Raw genomic sequence first — 22,226 nt, 5'->3', positions numbered from 1 at the left:
ACAAAGCCCAGTCGCGCGTCTCTCGAATGACCAGACCCCCTGTCCGCTCATCTGGTGGGCAATTCACGGGGACCAATATGTCAGGTGCCCCCATACATGCCCAACACAATGATATCTAGTGGATTACGATGCGCGATCACCAAGTGGATATCGCAACCCTCCATCCGCTACCTATTTTTTGGGAAGAGACTGATACATATTCAAGTAAAATGCCGCAAAGCGTGCTCCCGGCGTGATCTACACATCTGTGAGCTCCGGTGATACCTGGGCAAGCGGAACACGGTGACCCAGCGGCGCAGGGTGGTCCAAGCGATGGCCATGGCGGCGCAACGATAAGGATGGTTGTCGCCCGAAGAAGCAGCGAGTTTCCGATGCTGCGTTGATATATGAAGTACCCATACATCATATGAATGCCTCCGTGTCTGTGAGCAGTGGCCTGGCGGCGTGAGTGTGTCGGATCGGGACATGTGTAAAGCATTTGGCTGGCCGCATATTCCTTCAAACCGTATAGCGGGTTTCCGTATGTTGCGCAAGCGTGCTTCCTTCAATATGAGGGAAGACGCATTGGTGGTACTAGCAGCCCATTTCAGTAGTTTTCTTTGTTGCTGAAAGTCCTGAGTAACAGCGAACGGCCCTTGGTGATTGCTCCGAACCCAAAACAGCATTCCTTTGAAAAAAAGCAACAAGGTCACCTAGGTAGACTCCAAACACAGACTGGCAGAGAGCATCACCAAAATAGATGACCACTCAGCGATCATTCTCTCGTGTGTCCTGGGGCAAGTTTGCTGCGCTGTCTGGGTTCCATGGGCCTGGTCTGTGGGAGCGCCAGTGAGTTGGTTATTATTGATCGGGCGTCAAAGCCAGGCATATTAATAGCCATGATAATAGCGACCTGGAGATTGGAGTGCTGCCGTGGTTATTGTTGTTCAGGGGCACAGGCCCGGGACCGGGGCCAATCGCCGGCAGTCCCTATTGATGACCAGAAACAACAATCACGAACAATAGGAGTCGCCAGCCTATTCATTCCCTTCCCTGAAACCCCGTGAATCACAGCCTGGCTCAGTGTTCCAACCTCGCTTTTTTTTTTGCCCCAGCCATGTTCCAATCACAGTGTCAGATACTCACTGTCGCTGGCTTCACCGCTGCCCTCGTCCGCGGCTACTGAGGCCTAGTGATCTCCAAACACGGCAAATGGCGCCCGCAGCCCAGTCTCATGATTGCGACTGTTCCAGGACGACCGTGTAATTAAACCAGTGATTTATATTTGTTTGCCATTCTGGAAGGGCTCTGTGACTCTGTCCTCCATCGGCAATCTATAATTATCCCAGCTCCTATTGATCCCACATTTTCCCAGCCACATTCTATCGGAAAGCCGCCTTCCTCGTTATTTTTTTTTTATTTTTCTTTGCTCTTATTCTTGTCACAGCTTCCCCTTCCATCCCGGATTCTATCGCAGTCCATTGACTGCCGTGGGGAGGCTTCAAAAGGAACCCACTCCCGCCCTGGCTTTCATCCCCATTCACTTGCCCTGTCAATGGTACTTCCGCTTTTGCAATTTCCTCTGCCATACTATTGCTCCATTGTCCTTCCTACATATCACTGTGTTTGCTATATGAGCTGCTTGGTGTCCATATAAATATATCCCCATTACCCAAGTGTTCTCGGCCAGGTCTTCCCACCATCATCATCATCATCTACATCGGACCTCGCAACACGACTGTACAACGGTGCCAGACACACTTGACTTCATTCTTTTCTATCACCCTCTACTTGCTGCCCCTACACAGCCGTCAAAATGCTTCCTCCCTCAGACTCAATTGGTCATCAGAACCTCAAACTGGCGGAATTCCTGGCAGGCCTCCAAAACCAGGCCTCGCTACCTGCTCCACCTCCTCCCTATGCAGCAGTTCAGACACACGATGACTCGGCCGATTTTGACGAAGAGGAGGACGATGGAATCCCACTACCTCCACTTGTGCTGAAGATCGACACCTCAATCACCATCGATGGTCAAGCAAACACTGTTGCCATTCCGGCTTCTGGTGCGAGCTCCGAAGAGGGACAGGCTATCCCATCCGAGCCCCAATATATGCAGCAACTGCAGCAGCAGCGCCAGGCAAAATCCGTCCAAATCGCCTCGTCCGTCATGGCGGCCTTGAAAGCCTGTGGTATCTTGGACGATCGGGAGACGGGGAGATCCCGCCCCGTCGAGATCAATATCGACGCCGGCATACATATCAAAGGTGCTAAGAACGTGGTATGCTCGGGATTGAAGCGACGACCGGAGGCAGCGTCATTCCAAGCACCAGCGCTTGGTAGGCCTCAGGGATCAGAGCGAAAACGACGGGCGCAGTCGGTATGTGTATTTTGATATTTTGAGTGATTAAAACATGTTCAGGTCTAACGTGTTTACAGGAGCCCTCTGAACCACCCAGCCGCAAAAGGCTCAGCGCCTAGGTAGCTAGTTTTTATATCCTACTACCGGATACATTTGCGGGTCGAATCCATACGGTGACTGGAGCCAATTTCAGCCTCAGATGTGTGCGTCTAAATGGGAAAAATTATCCCTAGAGCCTAGTGCATATGTCGGACATGTTCTCTTGGGCCAACGACCAGCCTTGCCCCATTTGGTTGGTTCTGTCAGAGGCGGACTTGATCACGATAACCTCAGCTCGGTTCCGACGTCGAAGACCGTTTCACCATTTCGCTTGCCTACATATCTGCATTCGGGCTGGGCTTTCCACGGTTGTTGCTCAAGTGCAACAGCTCCCGACATCAGCATCAGAAGTGTTCTTGGCTGTGAAAGGATCAGAGACGAAGGGACAAAAGTTAGATAGACGAGCTCTTGACGTGCTCTACGCTAGAAGCGATACGACTTTGATGATTCATGAGCCTTTAATGCTGTACCGTTCAGAAATCATGTACGGAATATGTATAGTAGCAAGACCAAAAAGGATGTATATAATATTCGAACCGGACCTTGACCTGACACTACCGGTGCATACAAAATACACGAGTGCCTCATTTAGATGTCAGGTTGTTCTTCAATAGTACGGAATATAATGCCGCCGTTCCGGTCACGGGACTCGACGGAAATGTCCGAAGGCACTAGCCCAAAGCAGTTAGCCAGCCAGCCACAGCACATGTCTTGGCACCAGCTCCCGGCGCCGATCGACACGCTTCTTGATTTGCGGCGAACGACCACTGACTGGCAGCAGTTGGGACCTCGCCATCGTTTCCCAGCTCCTCCGTATTCTAACGTTTAGATGATCGTCATCGTCCTGGCACATTGGCTGCAGCAGAGACTTATCCTTGAGCACGACATCATCATCCATGATACCCCCCCACTCACTGTGTTTTGCCTCTCGAGTTTTCTCGAACCATTTTATAGTGGGCTGTGGGGCTCCCACAATGAACTCCCCAGAGTCGTCTCTCCACGCAGAGATTTTTCTCTCTTCAAGATATCTCTTCTTTTCCAGCCTTTATTTGTTCTAGCAATCCTGCTTTGGTTTGTTTCTCACCGTCCTCTATCTGGTCCAGAGCCGGAACCTTATATCCTCCGTGGCAACAGTCCCTGAGCATCATGGCCCGTGCCGGGGATGCGGCTTCATTACCCCACAATGCGCTCTCGAGCGCCGTCAAATCCATCCCTACGGCATCTTGCTCTTCGGACCTGGAGAAGCGCCCGGCTTCCTCGTATGGAAGTCGCCGGACTAGCGGCGATGCGAGCGTTGCGGAACTCAAGCCTGCGGCGGATCATACCCATCGCAAGCTGAAGCCCAGGCATATCCAGCTGATTGGAATCGGAGGGACCATTGGGACTGCGCTGTTTGTGCAAATTGGGAAAGGGCTGATGTATGGCGGGCCCGCCAGCCTGTTCATCGCCTTCACTTTGTGGTATGTCTTGCCTTTTTCGAGATATTGACCTCGATTTCCTTTTGCGAGGGAAATTGTGGGTGCTTCTTGATTCCTGGATTGGCTCAAGGTGACTATGCTTTATATTCTCAGAGGTAAAGGTAGGAAGATAGAGCTAAGGAGAGATCACGGCTATTGCTTGCTATGCATAAACATGGAGACATGTTGCTTTTCCAGCTAAACCTCCTTTCATTTAAAAGCCTCTCTCAGAGTGAGATACTTGGCGATATTGCAATCAACCCCTGCGTATTTTCCTCATGATATCTGAACTAAATGGAATCTTATCAATTGTGCAAACTAGGTGTACCTTCATCTTGGCGGTTACTATGTGTATGACAACTCCCTCCGTTGATTGCACTCCGAATGCAACAAAGCCGATCCCCAAGACTGAGGATGACTGCAAAATCAAAATGTCCCAATAAGCACCACTCCCCAACCCCCATGCGGCCTCACATATCTTTCGTTTTTCTGGCGAACATTCAAACCCCATCCCTGATATCCCCCCCGTGAAGGAAACTCTGCTAAGATATAGACACCTCCTTTGTCTTTGAGAATAGGCATGGCTGAAATGGTCACGTACTTGCCGATCTCTTCGCCTTTTATCCGATTCGCAGGTCGTTACGTGGACGAGGCATTTGGCTTTGCCGCGGGATATAACTTCTTCATTTTCGAGGCTGCCATGGTGCCGTTTGAAATCGTTGCTTGTAACTTCATCATCCACTATTGGAGCGATGTTGTCCCTGCTGCGGGCATCATTGCCATAGTAATAGTGATCTACGGGTATGTTTTGCCATCCGACCCTTGGGCGGATTAAAGATCTAATTTCTTCAAACCAGTATCGTCAACTTCTTCGCTGTTCAATGGTATGGCGAATCCGAATTTTGGCTGGCTCTAGGGAAAGCCCTACTCATCATTGGTTTGATCATGTACACCTTCATTACCATGCTTGGAGGGAATCCGATTGGAGACCGGTTTGGATTCAGATTTTGGCGCGAACCTGGGTCCTTTGCGGAGTACTACAAGACCGGAGATCTCGGCCGATTCATGGGATTCATGCAGTGCCTCATCCAGGCGGGTTTTACGATCGCCGGCCCCGATTACGTCTCCATGGCTGCAGGCGAGGCTGAAAATCCACGCGAGTCGATGCCACGCGCGTACAACGCGGTGTTTTATCGCCTAAGCTCCTTTTTCATTCTCGGAAGTCTCGCTGTTGGCATCAACGTGCCTTACAATGACCAGACCATGAAAGACGCGTTTTTCGAAGACCTGCCAGGCGCTGCTGCATCTCCGTATGTTATATCGATGGCCCGGCTCAAGATCCCAGTGCTCCCGCATATTGTCAACGCCATGGTGCTCATGGCGGCCTTCAGCGCGGGGAACAGCTACGTCTACTGCGCCAGCAGGAGTCTCTACGGGCTAGCTCTCGAAGGGAAAGCTCCTCGGATCTTCACTCGCTGCACCAAATCCGGCGTGCCGATGTATTCTGTCGGGCTAGTTCTGCTGATTGCCCTCCTGAGCTTCCTGCAGGTTTCCAATAGCGCTGCGGTGGTGCTGCAATGGTTCGTGAGTCTTGTTACGGCATCGCAGTTGATCAACTTTTCCGTAATGGCATTTACATACATCCGATTCAAGAAGGCGTGCGATGCGCAAGGGCTGCGGCGTGATTCTTTGCCGTTCAAATCCCCCTGGCAGCCATTTTTGGCGTGGTACGCCCTGCTGGGCTGCGCTATCATGGCGGTCGTCAGCGGATATACGGTTTTCTTGCCCGGTAACTGGAAAGTACCAACCTTTTTGTTCTCGTATTTGATGATATTCATATTTCCTATGCTGTTCATAGGGTATAAAATCATCAAACGCACGCAGTTCCTTAGACCCACCGAAGTGGATTTGGTGAAGGATCTGGATGAGATTGAAGAGTATACAAGGCATTTTGTTCCGCAGCCACCAAGGTAAGGATTTCCCCTTTCTGTTGTGTCTTCATGTTTGAGCGTATGCTAATATGTTGTGCGCTATAGAAACACTATGGAAAAGATTCTTGACAAGTTGTTTTAGTCCAGGATAGAATTTAATGCAAGACCCGTCATGTCCAATCAACATCTTTGTATAGTTTCTGCTGATGTTCACGACTCTAATGTGGGCTTGTGGTGGCAGCCTCTGTCAATACTTTGAGAATCGAACATATTCCATGAGTCTGGTTCTCTGATATTTTAATATGACGAGAATCTAGATAGATAACACTAGGCATGATCGTAATTCCGTAGCTCATGTTTGCAGTCCCGTGTCAACTTTCAAGGGCTGTATTCTGAAGAACGGATGTTTGAAATGACGGAAATCAGCGGATATTTTCCGTGGTCAAAATATCAGACCACTAACTAGAGGTCTGTGTGATTCTCAACCCACGGACTACATATTCTAGCTTGTAGCGGCCGCTATTTAGAAAAATCGAAATCCCATGGCATTCCTGCGGCAGAGATAGAATTATTTCTTGGATGCATCACATTCACTAACGAAACCACCAATTGACCTAAAACATGACGAAACAGTGGTTAGTAGCAGTGGTTGCAAATAAAGGGACTTATCAGTGATGCGAAATAGAATATCGCCAATAAGGGAACAATGCTACTCACCGATGCAGTTATGCCTTCTCCAACGCCTTTAATACTATGCCACCATCCCATTGGGAATAAATATTCCATCGCCTGCAGTAACCACGGCTTCATAGCCATATGCTCATTCTTTGTCACATCTAATTGGAGCCTCGCTATCTTTGCTTCCAGGGGGACCCCATATGGCCTGGTCTAACAAGTCTTTCTCCAGGCCACGCATCATATCCTCCCCGCGGAACGCCGCATTCTGAGCGCCGCCACTTCTCCCTATCTGCTCTCTTACGGCACTAAAAATGGCAAGGCCGGCGTCTGGAGGGAGAAGCCTCACGTGCTTTGTGCCCGCGAGCTGGACGAATATATTGGGATTCGGATCCTTGTGTAAGGGTGTGTACGTCGGCGCGATCCCTATCCAGACATTGGTGTCATAAATATCCCCTCTCCCTGCATTCGCGACATAGGACGGAACCGGGAAGTCATCCCGTAGAGGGGCTGCCAGGTCGAGCAGTTGGCATTGAGCAAGGTACAGGCGGACGTTTGGAGCGACGGGTCTCTCAGCGTTTCCAGACGGGCTTTCAGTGCTGGAATTTCCAAGAGATCGAGTCCAGTCAAGGAACAGGCTCAATGGCGCATGGAATCGCTTGAATGATTCTTCTGGCTTGGGATTTCCGGTGGGAGCGATGGTGGTCAACTCGAGGGGAACGTGGCAGTTGCCGTATGGTTCGAGGTAATCATAGTTGAGACAGCGTCGCGAACAATGCTCGCCGCCAGGGACGGACGAAGGAGCAAACCATCGCGAAATCGCTGGTAGATCTCGAAACTGCGACCGTGGTAAGACAATGGGCAGCTGTGGTCTGAAGCAGGCGTCGCGGAACGCCTCGAGGCTGCTGTCGCCCAGCGTATTGAGCGCGATAAATCGGGGTAATCTCGCAGGCGAGGAGAGGAGCCTCTTCATCCCTTGAGCAATTGCAGCTTCGTCGCCGTTGCAACTCGCCGGCACTGCTCGCAAACTCGATGTTGTTCCCAAACAGGCCAAGCGGCGTTTGGTTCCCCAGAAAGCCGAAATCCCCCTCCCAAAAGAACAGTTGAAGCGAGTCCCACAGCACGGCGCCGTTCTCCAGGCCACCCAGCCCGCCGTTGACGGTCGATGTCGTTCCTCCGCACACAGGGCCCATCGTGATGTCTACCAAATCCCCTCCGTCGAGCGCTTCCGCGCCGGCTCCCGCTCAGAGCGAGACCCAGGCCTCGTCTGCGAATTCCACCGGTGATACAAAGCGAAAAGCGGAACCCAACAGCGGAACCCAGACGCGGACAAAGCGGAATCGATACATCTCGCTTGCTTGGTGCGTCAAGACTTGCAAGCCCTCTTAACCAGGGCCGCTTCGACTAATGGTGAATTTTTGTAGCAATGAGTGCAAGCGTCGCAAGATTAAATGCAATGGCCAGGTGCCCTGCCAGCGATGTGGGCATCTGTCTCTGGAATGTATGGCGATTGATTTTATCTTTGCGTCCCTGCCGCCAGCAACATGGCTAATCATCTTTACTTTTAGGCCTCTATGCCCCAAATTGCTGCAGTAGTAATTTCAAGGATTCCGAGTGCGTTGGCTTCTTTTCTTTCCCGCTTTACGATTGACAATCTAACTTGCTATTTTCTTGCGGGAATGTAGTGAGTTTCGATCCATGAAAAAGCACATCGAGCAGCTGCAGGAACAAGTCAATACATTGTTTTCCAATATCACTGAACTTTATCACAAGTCGGAGGGGACTCCGATCGATCCTAGCCAGTACAGTCGAGAAGCGTCGCGATCGATATCCGGTCAGCCCACCGTTTATGAGAGCCAAAATGCTCCTCCGACCAAACCCCGGTCAAAGCAGCCACGGTTCCATGGCCCGACAAGCACGGCCTTCAACTTTGATGTCGCAAAGTCGAGCTTGCAGACAATGGGCATCGCTCCGGTTGACGATGCGACCCAGGAGCTCTTCACGACACAGGATGCGACACCTGCACAGACACCTCCGCCAAAGTCGGCGTCCTACCCGCAGCTGCTCGCTCACCCCAGCAAAGATCCGTTATGGGTCATCAAGCGTGAAGAAGCTATTCGATTGTGTAGGAACTACGAGGAGGAAATAGGGCTCATGTATCCAATTCTCGATATCGAAAAGCTTATCGCACAAACCAATCTTCTTTTCACGTTTCTCGAAGCTGCTGACCGGACGGGCTTCACCAAGCGGTTTAAACCCGGCACCGACTGCCTGAGTGATGATGACACGAGTATCCTAAAAATGGTGCTTGCGATCACTCTTGTGTTGGAAAGCGGAGGCGAAAGCCCGTTGGGCTCGCGGTTTTATAATAGCGTCAAACACAATGTTGAGGCTAACATCTGGGAGCCTGGCGACATCAAGGCTATAAAACTACTTGCTCTTGTGGTGAGTTCAATTCCAACGGGCACCCGCTTTGTCGCCTAATTGTATCTCACTGTATTCCAGGCAACCTATCACTTTCACACCGACGAAGATGCTCTAGCGTACCGTTTAATTGGAATAGCGGGGCGAATGTGTGTTGAGATAGGTCTCCACCGCCGGGATGCTGTTCTGAAAGCTTTCACCACCGAAGAAGAGTTTACTGCAGTAAACAAGCTCTTTTGGTCAATCTATTGCTTAGACCGGCGATGGAGCATTGGGACTGGTTTACCATTTACTATTCAAGATGAGGATATCGATCCGTATTTGCCAGAACCGGTGAGTGGTTCTCTTTGACAACTGTGTGACGCGTGTTCAACTCTAACTTCAACAGGATGACTCTGCTCCATACTTGAGGTCAATGGTCGCATATTGTCGCCTCAGCTCAAAGATCTGGTATTCCGGGGTTGGGTCCGAAGGCACGGTAACCATAAAGAGAGATAAAATTGAATTCTTGGATTACCAGGTCCTCCAATGGATGAAACATGTCCCGGAAGGACTCAGATTCTATTCCGTTGAGCCCTCCCCGAATTCCGAACCTGTCAGTAGGGCGATAAAGCGACTACGCCTGGTATTGCATATTCGTGGAAATCATTTGCGAATCCTCATCTATCGCCCCGTCCTGCATTCTGCTACGAGCATCATGGAAAATATGCCGTATGCACACACTGTCGTCGATATTGCAAAGGATACGATCCGCGTTCTAACTCGGCTCAATCAAACGACAGACATTTATCGGTCCCAGCAAATGCTATTTAACTATTTTCTCGTTGCTGCTCTAGCGGTACTATTTTTAGCAGTCTCGCATGCTCCAGTTGAATTCAACCGGCAAGTTCGAGATGAATTCTATATGGCTCTGGATTTGGTCAAGGGTTTCAGCACAAAGTCCTACGTATCCAAAAGGCTGTGGAAAACTATCAAAGGCCTACGAGAAATCGGGGAAAAACTGGGTTTGTTCCCGCGAAGCCTCGGGACCGAGCCGAACGATCCGCATTCGACTGCCGCTGTAGCGATGGCTGGGTTGGCCGGCCACCCGATAGAGGTTTTGTCGGCGACCTATTCAGGGGTAAATCCAAATGGTGAACTGGGAAACAGCCCTGTGAACGGACTCCAAATGAGCAATGAGTTAACGAATCTATTTGAGGCTATGGGCGCCTATGGAGGATATCTCCACACGGGCGGCCCGGAGGGGATCAACGGGGAATTTGTTAATCATGAAGGTGAATTACAACATATTACTGAAGGGCTCCCTGCTGGGTTAGCGAATGAGGGAGAATTTTCGCGAATTGTACGGGACCTGTTTTGAACTTTCCGCTGGGGTTCTCGGGTTGGACTTTGATATCTACTAGAGTACCTCTCTGTATACATCATTTTTAAGTGTCGGTCGTACTAGAAATTTCGGCTTCATATACCTATAACAGCCATAGGAAGATATGGACTCAATGGAAATTCCCTTTTGACCGGTTCCGGATGTGCTCTGAAGACGGGATGAAACATCCCTTCCCTGACTGCAGCCTGAGGAATGTGTTATGACTGTTGGTTACAGATGCGGTCAGTGGCTATATACTTATTCCATATCTCCTCCAAATTTACCCCTCGCCATGACAATCAAATGACAGTGCGAATGTCGCAAGTGCGCTTAGCAGAATATAGTATCCAACTCTCAATACCACATCAAGATGTAGTATTGTACATGGCTTAGAAATAGATATATATAAAAGCACCCCCCGCTGTATCTTAGGGGTCTTTCCCCCTGTCTTCCCAAAGCTAATCGAGGCAAAGGCATAATGACAACCAAAAAGGCCATCGCATGAAGCTGAACTTCATATAATAACTCGTCGAAAAGTCAATAGATTTAATCCATCCTATCTTCCTGGGTTGGCTTGGCAGGTATCACGTGATGCAGCCAGGGCGATGGCTGATATCCCACCAGATAAGGGAAGAGGGACAAGCCTCCAGATCCCTCGATTTTCTCCCACGTCGGACGTCAGAGTGTGTTGATTTAATGAATGATATGCCAGCAGGGTTACTTGTGCTTGTTAGTGCCTCTAATGTGAGCTACTTTTTCCAATGTCTATTCTAACTAAGTTACCTAGTTTTGCGCTCTAACGTAATTCAAGTGTGCGATTGCTTGACAGTCGGCCGGTACCTCCAACGGAGATCATCGCTTCGCCTCTTCTAATCAGGCGTCTCTCCTCATTAGAGGCATTGTCTAAGATAGCCATTGCGTACTGACTAGAGAATTTTCCCCCAACCCCTCACCTACCGAACACGGCTCTGTTCACGGTACTCCCAATTACGCCCGTTCGTTCAGCGACAAAGCCGCGCCGTTTTGCCCCTCAGCTCTTCGTCCACCATATTATTCTATGAGCGTTTGATTTTAAAGAATCGTTTTGGGGACGACACTATTTTCACTGGTCCAAGGCCTGGATCAGCTTGACCTAAGCCAACACAATCGCCTGGAGCTCGACGGGCCAAGCACAGATTCATCCGCCATGTCGATTTCTTCAGGTGTCACGGAGTCATGGATAACGGCATTTTGCTCCCTCATGGGCCATGAGTACTTTGCCGAGATTTCGGAGGAATTCATCGAGGATGATTTCAATTTAACAGGGCTGCAATCGCAGGTCCCCAAGTTCAAAGAAGCGTTGGAAATGATCCTAGACGTGGAGCCGGAGGATGAATATGACTCGGAAGACGATCTATTAGACGATATTCGAGACACAAGGCCAAGTGAGCAAAGGCATGTACGGGTTGCGAGCGATTTGAGCGCTATCGAAACTTCAGCGGAGCTCCTCTACGGTTTGATTCACCAACGATACATCACTTCTCGCCAGGGTATTCAACAAATGTTGGAAAAATATGAACGCCAGGATTTTGGGGTTTGCCCTCGGGTTTTCTGCAACGGTTGCAGAGTGCTGCCGGTTGGGCGAACGGATACACCTGGACTCGACACTGTGAAATTATACTGCCCAAGCTGCCAGGATTTATATACGCCTCCAAATAGCCGGTTTCAAACGGTTGACGGTGCATTCTTTGGCACCACATTCGGGTGCCTTTTCTTCATGACGTTCCCAGAGCTTGATGTTTCAGGCTCACCAGACGGACCGGTGACAAGTTTACCCTCAGCAGGAAGTGGTAAAACTTCGACTTCAGGTCAGCCAGTGCAAATCAACGGGGTCATGACAGACAATTTGGCTCCGGGATTAGGACAGGGCAAAATCTATGAACCTAAAATATATGGCTTCAAGGTATCAGAGCGTGCAAAGTCAGGCCCAAGAATGAAGTGGCTGAGAATGAAGCCTGATAATATTAATGAATTGGACGAAAGTGCCATTTATCACGCGTCTCAACGCGACTCGGGTGACGGTGATGGTGATGCCGAAATGGAGGCCGTGGATGCGCAACAGGCTGCAATTAACCGTCGGAAAAAAGCACCAATCCGGAAAAGAAGAGTCGGCGCCTCCGCCAATGTTGACCCGATGAACACAAATGGAATTGGCGGAGCGGGATAGCTAATGTACCGGCAGCTGTGGGACTATTTTCATCGAATCTTAATCATCGTCTTACACTTCGAAATTCTACACTTGAGTTTTTGTGAACTGTTGGTTTTTGAGATGCATAAACCCAACTTCGTTACTTGGCTTCATAATCATACGACCCTATTTCAAATGTTGTTCTCTGGTATCACAGACTTTTATCTACTTATCTTTGCGGTGCTATCAGCTGAGCATTTTGGGAAGCCAAGTTAAAAATTCCAACACCAAGAATAGGAATACCAGTATTATTTCCCCGCGACCCTACACTTTGCCTTTTTCTTTTTGGCTTAGCCTGAAGAAAATTCATTTCTCATCCATGGTGTCAGTTCGCACCGCGGTTTAGTTATCTTTATAGCAAGTGGCGGCCCGCCTGATCTTCCGATGCCATGGCACAAAGAAGTACAGCTTTGGAAAGGGACTGTCAGACAGTATTGTTACAGACGATGACTGGGCACTTCTTCAGCAATTTTGCCGGTCAATTGCTGTCCTTCGACTTGATAGAGAGGTCAGGTGTGGTTGATGGCCTGTCACATAACCCAGGTCTGCACTGTCAAAATTTTCTCAAAATATGCACTGTTACCATAATCCGCATGTCTCCTCTGCGCTTCCTACCCTTGTGTCGATTTATAGCCTGGGAAGATGGACAGGCCCGAAACCGATACTTCCTCCGCGGACCTTCACTGCAACATTGGTGATTGAAGCCGAGCCAACTGGCTCCAGTGTCATTTCCAAAAATAGCGAAATTGAGGGATTCCGGATGGGGATAGCAGAGGAGTTCGACACCGAGTCCTTCCAGCTGATATGCAGTCTCCATGAGGGAGGGTCGGTCTCAAGAGTCAAGGGGGAGTCAAGTTTCTCCCGCAGCCTTGTGCTATTTAATAATCCATTCCATATCAAATTAAGCGAAAGTTCGACCCAAGAGGGTTCCACAGCGGAGATCGCGCAAGTCGCCGAGTCTCCCCACGAAACGTCCAGAGTACTCCGTGATGTACTCCGTACCTGCTCGCCGATAAGGGGTGGTTTCGAGGCGGTGCATCCGAGCGAAGTAGCCGACAAAACGACAGGACTGGGGATATCAGAATAATGGCCGTGAAGGGGGCTTCTCAATCCAATCCTTGATGGCGGCCTGCCTGGCTGAGCTGAAAGGGGAGCCAGCAGTGGCTTGGCGAGTCGTATATCACGCGACGCGATAGGCCCCAGCCCCGAGTGGCTCGTGCACGCGTTGTTTCCTGAGCCTCATCGCGTGTTGGCGTTTGGACGTGGGCTTCTCGAACGACGACGATCGTGCCAACACGCCAACCGTCTCTGGCTTTGGCAACCTGGATCGCTCCCTCGTTAGTACGAGATTTTTCAGCTTTCCGGCCGGCACTTTCTCGAACTAGCACCCTTTCGCGCAACGGAAGATTCGGGTTCCATACCTCCTGCAGACCCGCGTTGCTGGCTTCTTGTTCAGTATCACAAGGCAGACTCCCATCTGAGTCACGGCCTCGTGAGCGGTTTCTTTTCTTAGATATGATTGATCCTGAGATGGATGGGTTTGTTAAGCAAATCGCGCTCAGCAAGCGCTTGGCGGCTTTTGACTTAGTATGAAACTGCTCTTCCGCTCTGGAGCTTGTCATTTCAAGATTCACATTCGAGCAGCAAATAGGAATGGTTCGTTTCTTTTGAAACCTGCCATTCTTTTTTGAAAATGCCAATAATCTGTGTGGCCCACGCCATTGAGTCATGAAACGTTGCTAAATGGGACCCTTCCCACGCGAGTGCCGAGCCGCTTGTTCTTCAGTGTTTCTTCGAATCTTCCGTTTACGGAGTGACGTATCTCATGTTCAGCTCAGGGCCGGTTCGTTCCCCTGGGTGCCTCGATTGAACCATGGGTTTCGGCGCCACAAAACGAAGATCTAACTAATTCGTCCGATCAAAACCCTGCTCCCTCGTGTTTTAAGCTCTCCTCGCAGGCTGAAAGTTTCTGGCCTGCCTGTTGATTTATTTTATTTATTTATTTTCTTTTTCTGTGTTGCCTGCAGCAGCCACTTGAAACCCATCTTTCCCTTGCAGCATCCGAACGCTATAAACGGTTAAGCAGTCTGCGGGACAATATAAGTCAAGAAAATCTCTGTGAGATATCTTGAAAAGATGGCCTGTCTGTCTTTTGCCAATTTGAATCTCTTAGCTGCCCAGCATTGTTCTCAACCATCACGTTGTTCATTTTCTGCTACTAAAGAGGGCGTGAGAACGAAGCGCAAATATCCCGCCATCATGCGCCGGCGTACTGAGTACTCAACTTCACCGCAGCCCAACCCGTACCCAAGGATATCAGGAAGCAGCGCATTTAGCGATAATGCGCTCCCCGACGAAGATTGGACGCAAATCACAGACCTCACGGAAAGACGCCGCATCCAAAATCGGATTGCTCAACGAAATTATCGTACGGTCACTACGTTTGTTCCTGTCTACGCCTTAACGGTTGGACTAACTCATGTTAGGCAAAAAGCTCAAGCAACGAATGGAGAATTTGGACAAAGAAGAGCGAGACGGCAGTGGTGGTGCTCGAGTTTCGTCAAGACCGTCTTCGGAAACCCCGCCATCACAGGATCGAGTAGCGGCAGGCAAAAGCCAACACAGTTTACACATGCTGGATATGACTTCCAAGGAGCTTGCGGCTAGAAACCAAGAAAATGAGATGTATTCGTATGATTACCAACAGCCGTACTTGTCGAGTTCCACGCCAGAGATGCCATCTTCGACCCTACCATACTCCGAGAGCTACGGTTACGCTCAGTATCCAGCGCAGCCATCGTACTATTCAGCAACTACCGCATATGAACCCCTACTGCTTTCTCAAGGCCACATTCACAACACCACCGCATCCCACCAAATTGAGGCTGTTGGGAACCGGGTTTTCATGGCTGATGTGGGAAACTTCTTGGAAAGTAACAATACGAATTACACAGAAATGGGCATTCAAGCAACCCTGCCTGTACACCAACAACTTCAGGTACGCATTACTATTTTTGTCCAGTTTAGATCTCATCTAATCAAGCTGCATTTGTAGTCTCCCATGTCGGAGCCTTACTGCTACGGGTACTACGATCCAAACGGTTACTCCGACCCAGACCCCTTCAAGCAATACAACCAGAGAAATTACCACCAGGGCTAACCTTCCTGGCGGGTACCGCCGGAAGTTTGTTTATACAATCCATCAATCATCTATTCTCAGTTCTCCGTTGGCTCTCGTCCCTTTGCCGATATGCCCAACAACCTCAGTCATACGATTACGAATTTCTTATGAATCTTTGGATATTTTGCATCAACTGGTGTTCTATTTTGGTATTAGAAAGCCGGATGGAGTTTCTCCTTCAAATGGAAAGAAGTAGTACAGCATCGTGTTCATTGAGAGGTTCTCAACTTCAATACTATTCTATATTTATCAGCGTTGACTAAAATGAATATTAATCCCATTGTACGGAGTACGGAGGAATGCTTGGCTGCATTTTGTCATTTTGGAGAATCCATGCAACTCCCCTGCCAATATTAAATTTAGCACTCCCAAAACAACCCATGATCCTGGGTGCAGAGCTTCGGCGGGCGGCGCTTCTACTTTGCCGGATTCCAACATCGTCGGAGATTGCTGGGTGGAGATTGTGGCTAACTATCTAAACTCCGTACCTTGAGCTCTGGTCCTCTGGATCATTCCGCATCTCCAGGCCACAACGACTGTGCACGAATCAATAATAATAGGCACGCACGACTGAAGTCTCACCCACGCCTTTGAAGGGCCGCACCGGTCCGTCGCTGTCAACTTGTGGGATCCGGTTCCCCACACACGTAGTTAACTAACTTGCTAACTAGCGCAAGTCAACAGCCCCAAACAGTGGGAGCCAAAACTCAGCCTTCGAGAAACGGTCTTGAGGGCATCGCACGAACCGCCTTGAGCCACAGTCTTGCAGCAGGCCCGCCCACGAAATTAATCTGGGCGCTTTTCTTCTTGCGGTTTAGTTAGTCATCGATGCGCCTTTTGACGAGGGCTCAGTCCCCCCCCCGATGCTTTGGAAGGCTAACTAGATTTCCCGTGTTGAATAACGCTGAGAAGCATGGAGGGACATGCTCCAAGGATACTGGCTGCCCCACGGTTCAAAATTCGAAAGATATTCATTCCAATTTTCTGCTTAGAGGCAAAGACCGCCTGTCTGTGGTCTCCACTCAATGAACTAGGATGGCATGTCCAAGCGACTTCCTACTTGTGGTGATTGAGCCGCCTCGGATTCGAGAAGAATGATCTTGTCCGCATGTAAATACCACTTTGATGAAACTTGGAATTGATGGCGGGATTGCGATGGCTAAACTTTTTCTAGTGGCCATGAATGAGCGGTGAGTGGAAATGATAAAAAAGGGCCCTAGCCAAGATGGGTTTACACTGGACTGAAGATGCATGCAATCAAGTTTGTGCTTTAGCTGTGCCCCTGAAACATGAAACAAGCAGCACTCATCCCGATGTTGTCGGTATGCACATGAGGGTATCGTTGTTCCTGTTGTGAGAAGAGAAAGAACATTACATACTCTTGGATCGAGTCGCCCTGAGACTATTATCATGTGCTTTTTATATTGACTAGAGACCTAGGACGGGCACAATATCAGATCACTGTTCGAGGACGGACAGCGTTCAAACGTATGGAAATCAAAGCTTATCTGGGTCTATAATTGACGCCTCCAAGCGCAAACCGAAATCTAGATCAGATATTGTGGAGACAAAATCGACGACAAGGCACGCTATCAAAAACCCGCCCGAATCCAGAGGTCATTTATCTTTGTTCACCAGTTGTGAAATACCCTCCTACAGTTTAACACTACGAAATCATTAACCCCGGTTCAAATCAATGAAGCTCTTTTAGGAATGACTTACCTCCATGGATGATCTTCCTCACCATACTGGATTCCTTCGATCCAGTTCTTCATATCAAGCGCAACCTTGCCTGCCTCTTCATCTTTCTTCAGCCCGCAGTCGACAAGGCGTCCTTTCCAGCTGATATTGCGAACGGGGCTGACAATGGCGGCAGTACCGGCACCGAAAACTTCAATCAGTCGGCCTTCGTCTGCTGCCTGCGCAATTTCCGCCATAGTGATCTTGCGCTCATGGACCTTCCAGCCTTTAGGAGACAACCTCTCACGGCCAAGGGTCAGCACAGAGTCACGCGTCACACCCTCCAGAATAGTGCCATCCAACGGAGGTGTAATGAGCTCGTTCTGGCCAGTCTCCTTGTTTTTCAATGCGATGAAGAGGTTCATGGTGCCAACTTCGGTTAAGTACTGCTCCTCGCCAAAAAGCCAGAGATTCTGCTGGAACCCACGGGTTGAAGCTTCAAGCTGTGGAACAATGCAGGGCGCATAGTTTGCTCCAAGTTTCTTGTCCCCAACACCCCCTGGCCAGGCACGAACGGCGTAATCTGTGGCCTCCAAGGACACAGCTTTGAAGCCGGTAGGATAATAAGGACCAACAGGGCTTGCAATGACGAAAAGCATGGCTGAGCCTGGAGGCGAAACACCAAGTGTCTTCTGAGTACCAATCATGGTAGGTCTGAGATACAAGGAGTAGCCACGTTCCCTAGTAGACTGGTAAGCAGGGTACTTTTGAGGCAAGAGACCCACGGGAGCAAAGACTCACTGTGGAATGAATCTGCTGTCAAGCTTCACCAATTCACCAATCAGCTTAATCATGGTGTTGCCATCAAAGGTCGGTAATGCAATACGTTTCGAAGACTTGTTGAGTCGCGCCATGTTCTTATCTGGCCTGAACAATCTGATCGAACCATCCTTTCCCTTATAGGCTTTCATTCCTTCAAAGCATTCGAACGCATAGTGGAAGACGCAAGTGGCCGGGTCAAGACTAAGGTTTTGATAGGGGATAATTTCTGGCGCAAGCCACCCGTCTTTGGTATTCCAATTCACCTGGAGCATGTGGTCTATGCAACGCAGATTAGCAGCATCCTCCATTGGATTTGATAGAGGTCAAACCTGTGAAAGTAGAACCGAAAATAAGTTCTTTTGGGGGTAAAAGTTGCTTCGAATTAGCGGTTTTAGTGACGGTGAGCTTCGAAGCATCGATATCTGGGAGCCCTTCACTTCTGCTTGGCGGCTGCCAGGCGCTGTAGCACCGTTGCCAGGTGGCATTGAGGCTATATCGTAAAAAGGGAGAATGGGAGGGGCAACCGGGAAACGATCGCGTACTCGTCCGGCCTAGTCGAAGGAGGTGCTTCATGTTGAGAAGACTATGACTGGGAGCAAATCTGGCAACTGCGCGGACACAGAGAGAGCGGCAAAAGAGGTGAAAGCGGAGAGGAAAGGATTTTGGAGTGGAGAGGTGTCCAATTTGACCTCCAGCGACGCTAGATGACTCGAAGAAGACGCACTGAGAGCGGTTTGCCAAAGAGAGCGAGCGCTTAACGGCGGCGCCGGACTGTGAAGGGCAGGTTTCCGCCCTTTGAATGATCAATCGCGAGCCAATCAGAAGCCGGCGCGGCATCGCGGCTCGGAGCAAAACCGGAGCCCCAGACACTAGCCGGAAGCAGCCTAGCGTGTAGCATTACATAATACGAGCCTCTATGTCACGTGGTCCGCCCGCGTCGACCCGGGCCATTAACCCGCGCTCGGTGATGCTGCTAACTTGCTGCTTTGATATATCCCCAGACAGCAGTACGGATAAGGTATGTTGAACTTCCGGAGATTGATGCCTTGAACAAGCACTAGCATTCACAGTTGGCGATACTCTTATTCCTCCGTCTTCAATGGAATGATGTCTTCCGCCTCCTCGTCGGGTGAACTTGCTTTTCAGCTCCTTTTTTGACATGACTTGATATAGATGGGCTTATGGTTCCAGCGAATACTTAACACATTTCTCTTGCATACATGATTATACTTCTTCTTGCGCCATCATGTTTTCCTCTGCTCTGAAATCATTTAGCTCAAATATTTCCGCCAATTATCAAATCTCTCAAACCCCCTCCTTTATCTCCGGGCCTTGGAAAGTCCATGACGGGAAGAAGAAAAGCACCGGAGCCCCGGCCTCTGTTTTTATTTTTGACCGGAAATCATTAGAGCATCGGGCGGGTGGTTTCGGCTCACGCTCCAGCTCCTCGTACCTCAAAAAACTGCACGAAGGGGTGATTGAGCGTTTGAAGCGAGAGGCATCCAACCTTGCCAGACTGAGACATCCCTCTATTCTCCAGATCCTGGAACCAGTTGAAGAGACTCGAAATGGAGCTTGATGTTCGTTACTGAGCCTCTGACCGCGTCATTGGCCGGCGTGTTACGGGAGAAAGATGATCAGGAGAGGGCCAGTGGTGTCGGCGGTCGATCAAGCCGATTTGTAGTTGAGGATCCTAATGGTTCGAGAAGCAGGCGAGACATCGACATGGATGAGCTTGAAATTCAAAAGGGACTACTTCAAATTGGCAAAGGCCTGGAGTTCTTGCACGAGTCTGCCGGCTTGGTTCATGGTAACCTTACGCCCGATGCCATCTATATCAACTCCAAATCTGATTGGAAAATATCTGGCCTTGCATTTGCTGGGCCAACTGATCCCCAAACGACGTCTCCGTTACCTCCGCTTGCGCTCTCTGAAATTCTATATTATGACAATCAGCTTCCCTATTCGGTCCAGCTGGATTTGGACTACTCCTCACCGGATTTCGTCCTTGACTCCAACGTTTCTGCTGCAGCCGATCTATTCTCCCTTGGACTAATTATAATTGCTCTGTACAATTCACCACATACCTCCCCTATCCAATCCCACCATACTATCAACACGTACAAGAAACTCTTATCGTCTTCCTCGACCATCCCTTCTCAGAGCAACTCATTCCAGTGCTCTCGACCAATTCCAAGAAGTCTTCTGACTGAGGTCCTTCCAAGATTAATAACGAGAAGGCCGGCACAACGTATGAATGCCCGTGAATTTCAACAGGCGCAATATTTTGATAATGTTCTTGTGTCTACCATCCGATTCCTGGAGTCGTTTCCTGCCAAAACACCAAATGAGAAATCCCAGTTTATGCGGGGTCTCGAGCGTGTTCTACCGGAATTTCCTAGTTCTGTCCTGGAAAAAAAAGTACTCCCAGCGTTGCTAGATGAAGCGAAAGATCGTGAGCTTTTGCCACTTATCCTGCAAAATGTTTTCAAAATTATCAACAAACTTCCGTCCGGACGCCGTGTTGTGCCAGACAGAGTGATTCCTCAGTTAAAATCATTACTGGCCTCTCCAGGTACTAAAGGTGGCGCAGCGGATCGAGACACTGGTAAAGAGGCAGGCCTTATGGTCGTTTTGGAAAATATAAAGCTGCTAGCAGATAACTGCTCCGGAAAAGATTTCAAAGAGGGTGCGTACCTGAAAGAGGCGTCCAGATCCAGTCAACTAACCAATCCTCCTAGATGTTTGGCCTCTAATCCATCTAGGTCTGGAATCCCCTACCCATACCCTGGTTGATGCATCTTTGAGATGTCTCCCGGCTATGCTTCCCGTCCTTGATTTCTCAACTGTTAAGGATGAAGTGTTTCCTCCTATCGCCCTGGTTTTTAGTAAAACGAGTAGCCTGACAATCAAAATACGTGGCTTGGAGGCTTTCGTGATCTTGTGTGGCGGCGCTACGGACTCCATGGCTTCCACAGACGACTTCTCGGGCAATGTGAGCGAATCTCGCTCGCCCAGTTCTGGTTCAAGATCCATACTTGACAAATTCACCATCCAGGAAAAGGTAGTTCCACTCTTGAAAGCCATCAAGACCAAAGAACCCGCGGTAATGATGGCGGCTCTGAAGGTGTTCAGGGAAATTGGCCAGATTGTGGATACAGACTTTTTAGCTCTGGAAGTCCTTCCGATTATGTGGATGTTCAGCTTAGGACCATTACTTAACGTCCAGCAATTCAGCGGTTACATGGGCCTGATCAAATCACTCTCATCTCGTATCGAAAGAGAGCAGACCAAGAAGCTCCAAGAGCTGTCGTCGAATAATGCCGATAATTCTCGGGACAACACCTCGAGTCCTTTTGGAATGCCAGCCAGCCTTGATACCAACGGGTTGGGAAGCCCAGGCGCGGATTTTGAGCGCCTTGTTCTAGGAAAGAACCGCAGCGTAAAGGCCGAGGATTCTCTGGATAACTGGGGCCTAAGCCCTTCGCCCTCCGCACAGTCTACGTTAGCCAACACTGCCCCTAAATTTTCGTGGTCTTCAGCCTCAAACAACTTAATGCCAGCTTCCAACCAACGGTCCATCACACCGGATACCAAAATCAGCTCGTTTCCAGCGTTGCAACCTACTAGCGGACAAGTTTCCACTTCCATGAATCAATTGCAGATGGCCCCCTCATCATGGAATTCCACAGGACTAAAGCCTTCGCAGCTACCTATGAGTTCTATTCCCTTAGCGCCATCAACAATGGCCCCTCTACAGCAGACAGCTCAGCAAGCGAATTCAATGTTCACGATACCTCCTCCTCCCGCATCCATTTCCATGGGCCCCAAACCCGCCTCGCTATCGATACCTCCTCCCCCCAGGCTTGGGGCATTGAATAATAACCACGTTTCCGGGCTCCCGTCGCACAACCAACTGCCATTGAGGCCTGGGGGTCGACCAGGTCAGGGACTTGACAAATATGAGAGTTTGCTTTGAGGCCCCATGATAGATTGCGATTGATTAGCAGTAGCTGGATTTGTAAATTC

General features: G+C 49.6%; 10 protein-coding genes across 10 annotated transcripts; 7 read left to right on the top strand and 3 right to left on the bottom strand.

Moving 5' to 3' along the window:
• Positions 1 to 1,795: 1,795 nt before the first annotated feature.
• UREG_05638 (uncharacterized protein) lies at positions 1,796 to 2,457 on the top strand (the record flags this gene model as incomplete). The annotated part of the gene is made up of 2 exons (XM_002584903.1): positions 1,796 to 2,356; positions 2,416 to 2,457. 2 exons carry the CDS (start codon positions 1,796 to 1,798, stop codon positions 2,455 to 2,457), a joined length of 603 nt encoding a protein of 200 aa, XP_002584949.1.
• A 1,126-nt stretch (positions 2,458 to 3,583) lies between these two features.
• Positions 3,584 to 3,925, top strand: UREG_05637 (uncharacterized protein; the record flags this gene model as incomplete). Its single annotated transcript, XM_002584902.1, has 1 exon — positions 3,584 to 3,925. The coding sequence occupies one exon, from the start codon at positions 3,584 to 3,586 to the stop codon at positions 3,923 to 3,925; it is 342 nt and encodes a 113-aa protein (XP_002584948.1).
• A 549-nt stretch (positions 3,926 to 4,474) lies between these two features.
• UREG_05636 (uncharacterized protein) lies at positions 4,475 to 5,967 on the top strand (the record flags this gene model as incomplete). The annotated part of the gene is made up of 3 exons (XM_002584901.1): positions 4,475 to 4,695; positions 4,752 to 5,864; positions 5,931 to 5,967. 3 exons carry the CDS (start codon positions 4,475 to 4,477, stop codon positions 5,965 to 5,967), a joined length of 1,371 nt encoding a protein of 456 aa, XP_002584947.1.
• Positions 5,968 to 6,645: 678 nt separating this feature from the next.
• UREG_05635 (uncharacterized protein) lies at positions 6,646 to 7,693 on the bottom strand (the record flags this gene model as incomplete). Its single annotated transcript, XM_002584900.1, has 2 exons — positions 6,646 to 7,338; positions 7,394 to 7,693. The coding sequence occupies 2 exons, from the start codon at positions 7,691 to 7,693 to the stop codon at positions 6,646 to 6,648; spliced, it is 993 nt and encodes a 330-aa protein (XP_002584946.1).
• Positions 7,694 to 8,074: 381 nt separating this feature from the next.
• Positions 8,075 to 10,284, top strand: UREG_05634 (uncharacterized protein; the record flags this gene model as incomplete). The annotated part of the gene is made up of 4 exons (XM_002584899.1): positions 8,075 to 8,184; positions 8,300 to 8,945; positions 9,006 to 9,257; positions 9,313 to 10,284. The coding sequence occupies 4 exons, from the start codon at positions 8,075 to 8,077 to the stop codon at positions 10,282 to 10,284; spliced, it is 1,980 nt and encodes a 659-aa protein (XP_002584945.1).
• Positions 10,285 to 11,473: 1,189 nt separating this feature from the next.
• On the top strand, positions 11,474 to 12,493 carry UREG_05633 (casein kinase II beta 1 subunit; the record flags this gene model as incomplete). Its single annotated transcript, XM_002584898.1, has 1 exon — positions 11,474 to 12,493. The coding sequence occupies one exon, from the start codon at positions 11,474 to 11,476 to the stop codon at positions 12,491 to 12,493; it is 1,020 nt and encodes a 339-aa protein (XP_002584944.1).
• A 1,127-nt stretch (positions 12,494 to 13,620) lies between these two features.
• On the bottom strand, positions 13,621 to 14,136 carry UREG_05632 (uncharacterized protein; the record flags this gene model as incomplete). Its single annotated transcript, XM_002584897.1, has 2 exons — positions 13,621 to 13,836; positions 13,936 to 14,136. 2 exons carry the CDS (start codon positions 14,134 to 14,136, stop codon positions 13,621 to 13,623), a joined length of 417 nt encoding a protein of 138 aa, XP_002584943.1.
• A 637-nt stretch (positions 14,137 to 14,773) lies between these two features.
• On the top strand, positions 14,774 to 15,674 carry UREG_05631 (uncharacterized protein; the record flags this gene model as incomplete). The annotated part of the gene is made up of 3 exons (XM_002584896.1): positions 14,774 to 14,942; positions 15,001 to 15,512; positions 15,570 to 15,674. The coding sequence occupies 3 exons, from the start codon at positions 14,774 to 14,776 to the stop codon at positions 15,672 to 15,674; spliced, it is 786 nt and encodes a 261-aa protein (XP_002584942.1).
• Positions 15,675 to 17,199: 1,525 nt separating this feature from the next.
• UREG_05630 (branched-chain-amino-acid aminotransferase) lies at positions 17,200 to 19,034 on the bottom strand (the record flags this gene model as incomplete). The annotated part of the gene is made up of 4 exons (XM_002584895.1): positions 17,200 to 17,242; positions 17,418 to 18,089; positions 18,177 to 18,474; positions 18,527 to 19,034. 4 exons carry the CDS (start codon positions 19,032 to 19,034, stop codon positions 17,200 to 17,202), a joined length of 1,521 nt encoding a protein of 506 aa, XP_002584941.1.
• A 741-nt stretch (positions 19,035 to 19,775) lies between these two features.
• Positions 19,776 to 22,079, top strand: UREG_05629 (uncharacterized protein; the record flags this gene model as incomplete). Its single annotated transcript, XM_002584894.1, has 3 exons — positions 19,776 to 20,886; positions 20,939 to 21,701; positions 21,890 to 22,079. The coding sequence occupies 3 exons, from the start codon at positions 19,776 to 19,778 to the stop codon at positions 22,077 to 22,079; spliced, it is 2,064 nt and encodes a 687-aa protein (XP_002584940.1).
• Positions 22,080 to 22,226: the final 147 nt, after the last annotated feature.

This window comes from Uncinocarpus reesii, genomic scaffold, assembly GCF_000003515.1.
Source record: "Uncinocarpus reesii 1704 scaffold_3 genomic scaffold, whole genome shotgun sequence".
NCBI classification, from domain to species: Eukaryota; Fungi; Ascomycota; class Eurotiomycetes; order Onygenales; family Onygenaceae; genus Uncinocarpus; species Uncinocarpus reesii.
Note: the sequence above shows the minus strand (reverse complement) of the source record. Positions and strands in the feature narration are given on the sequence as shown.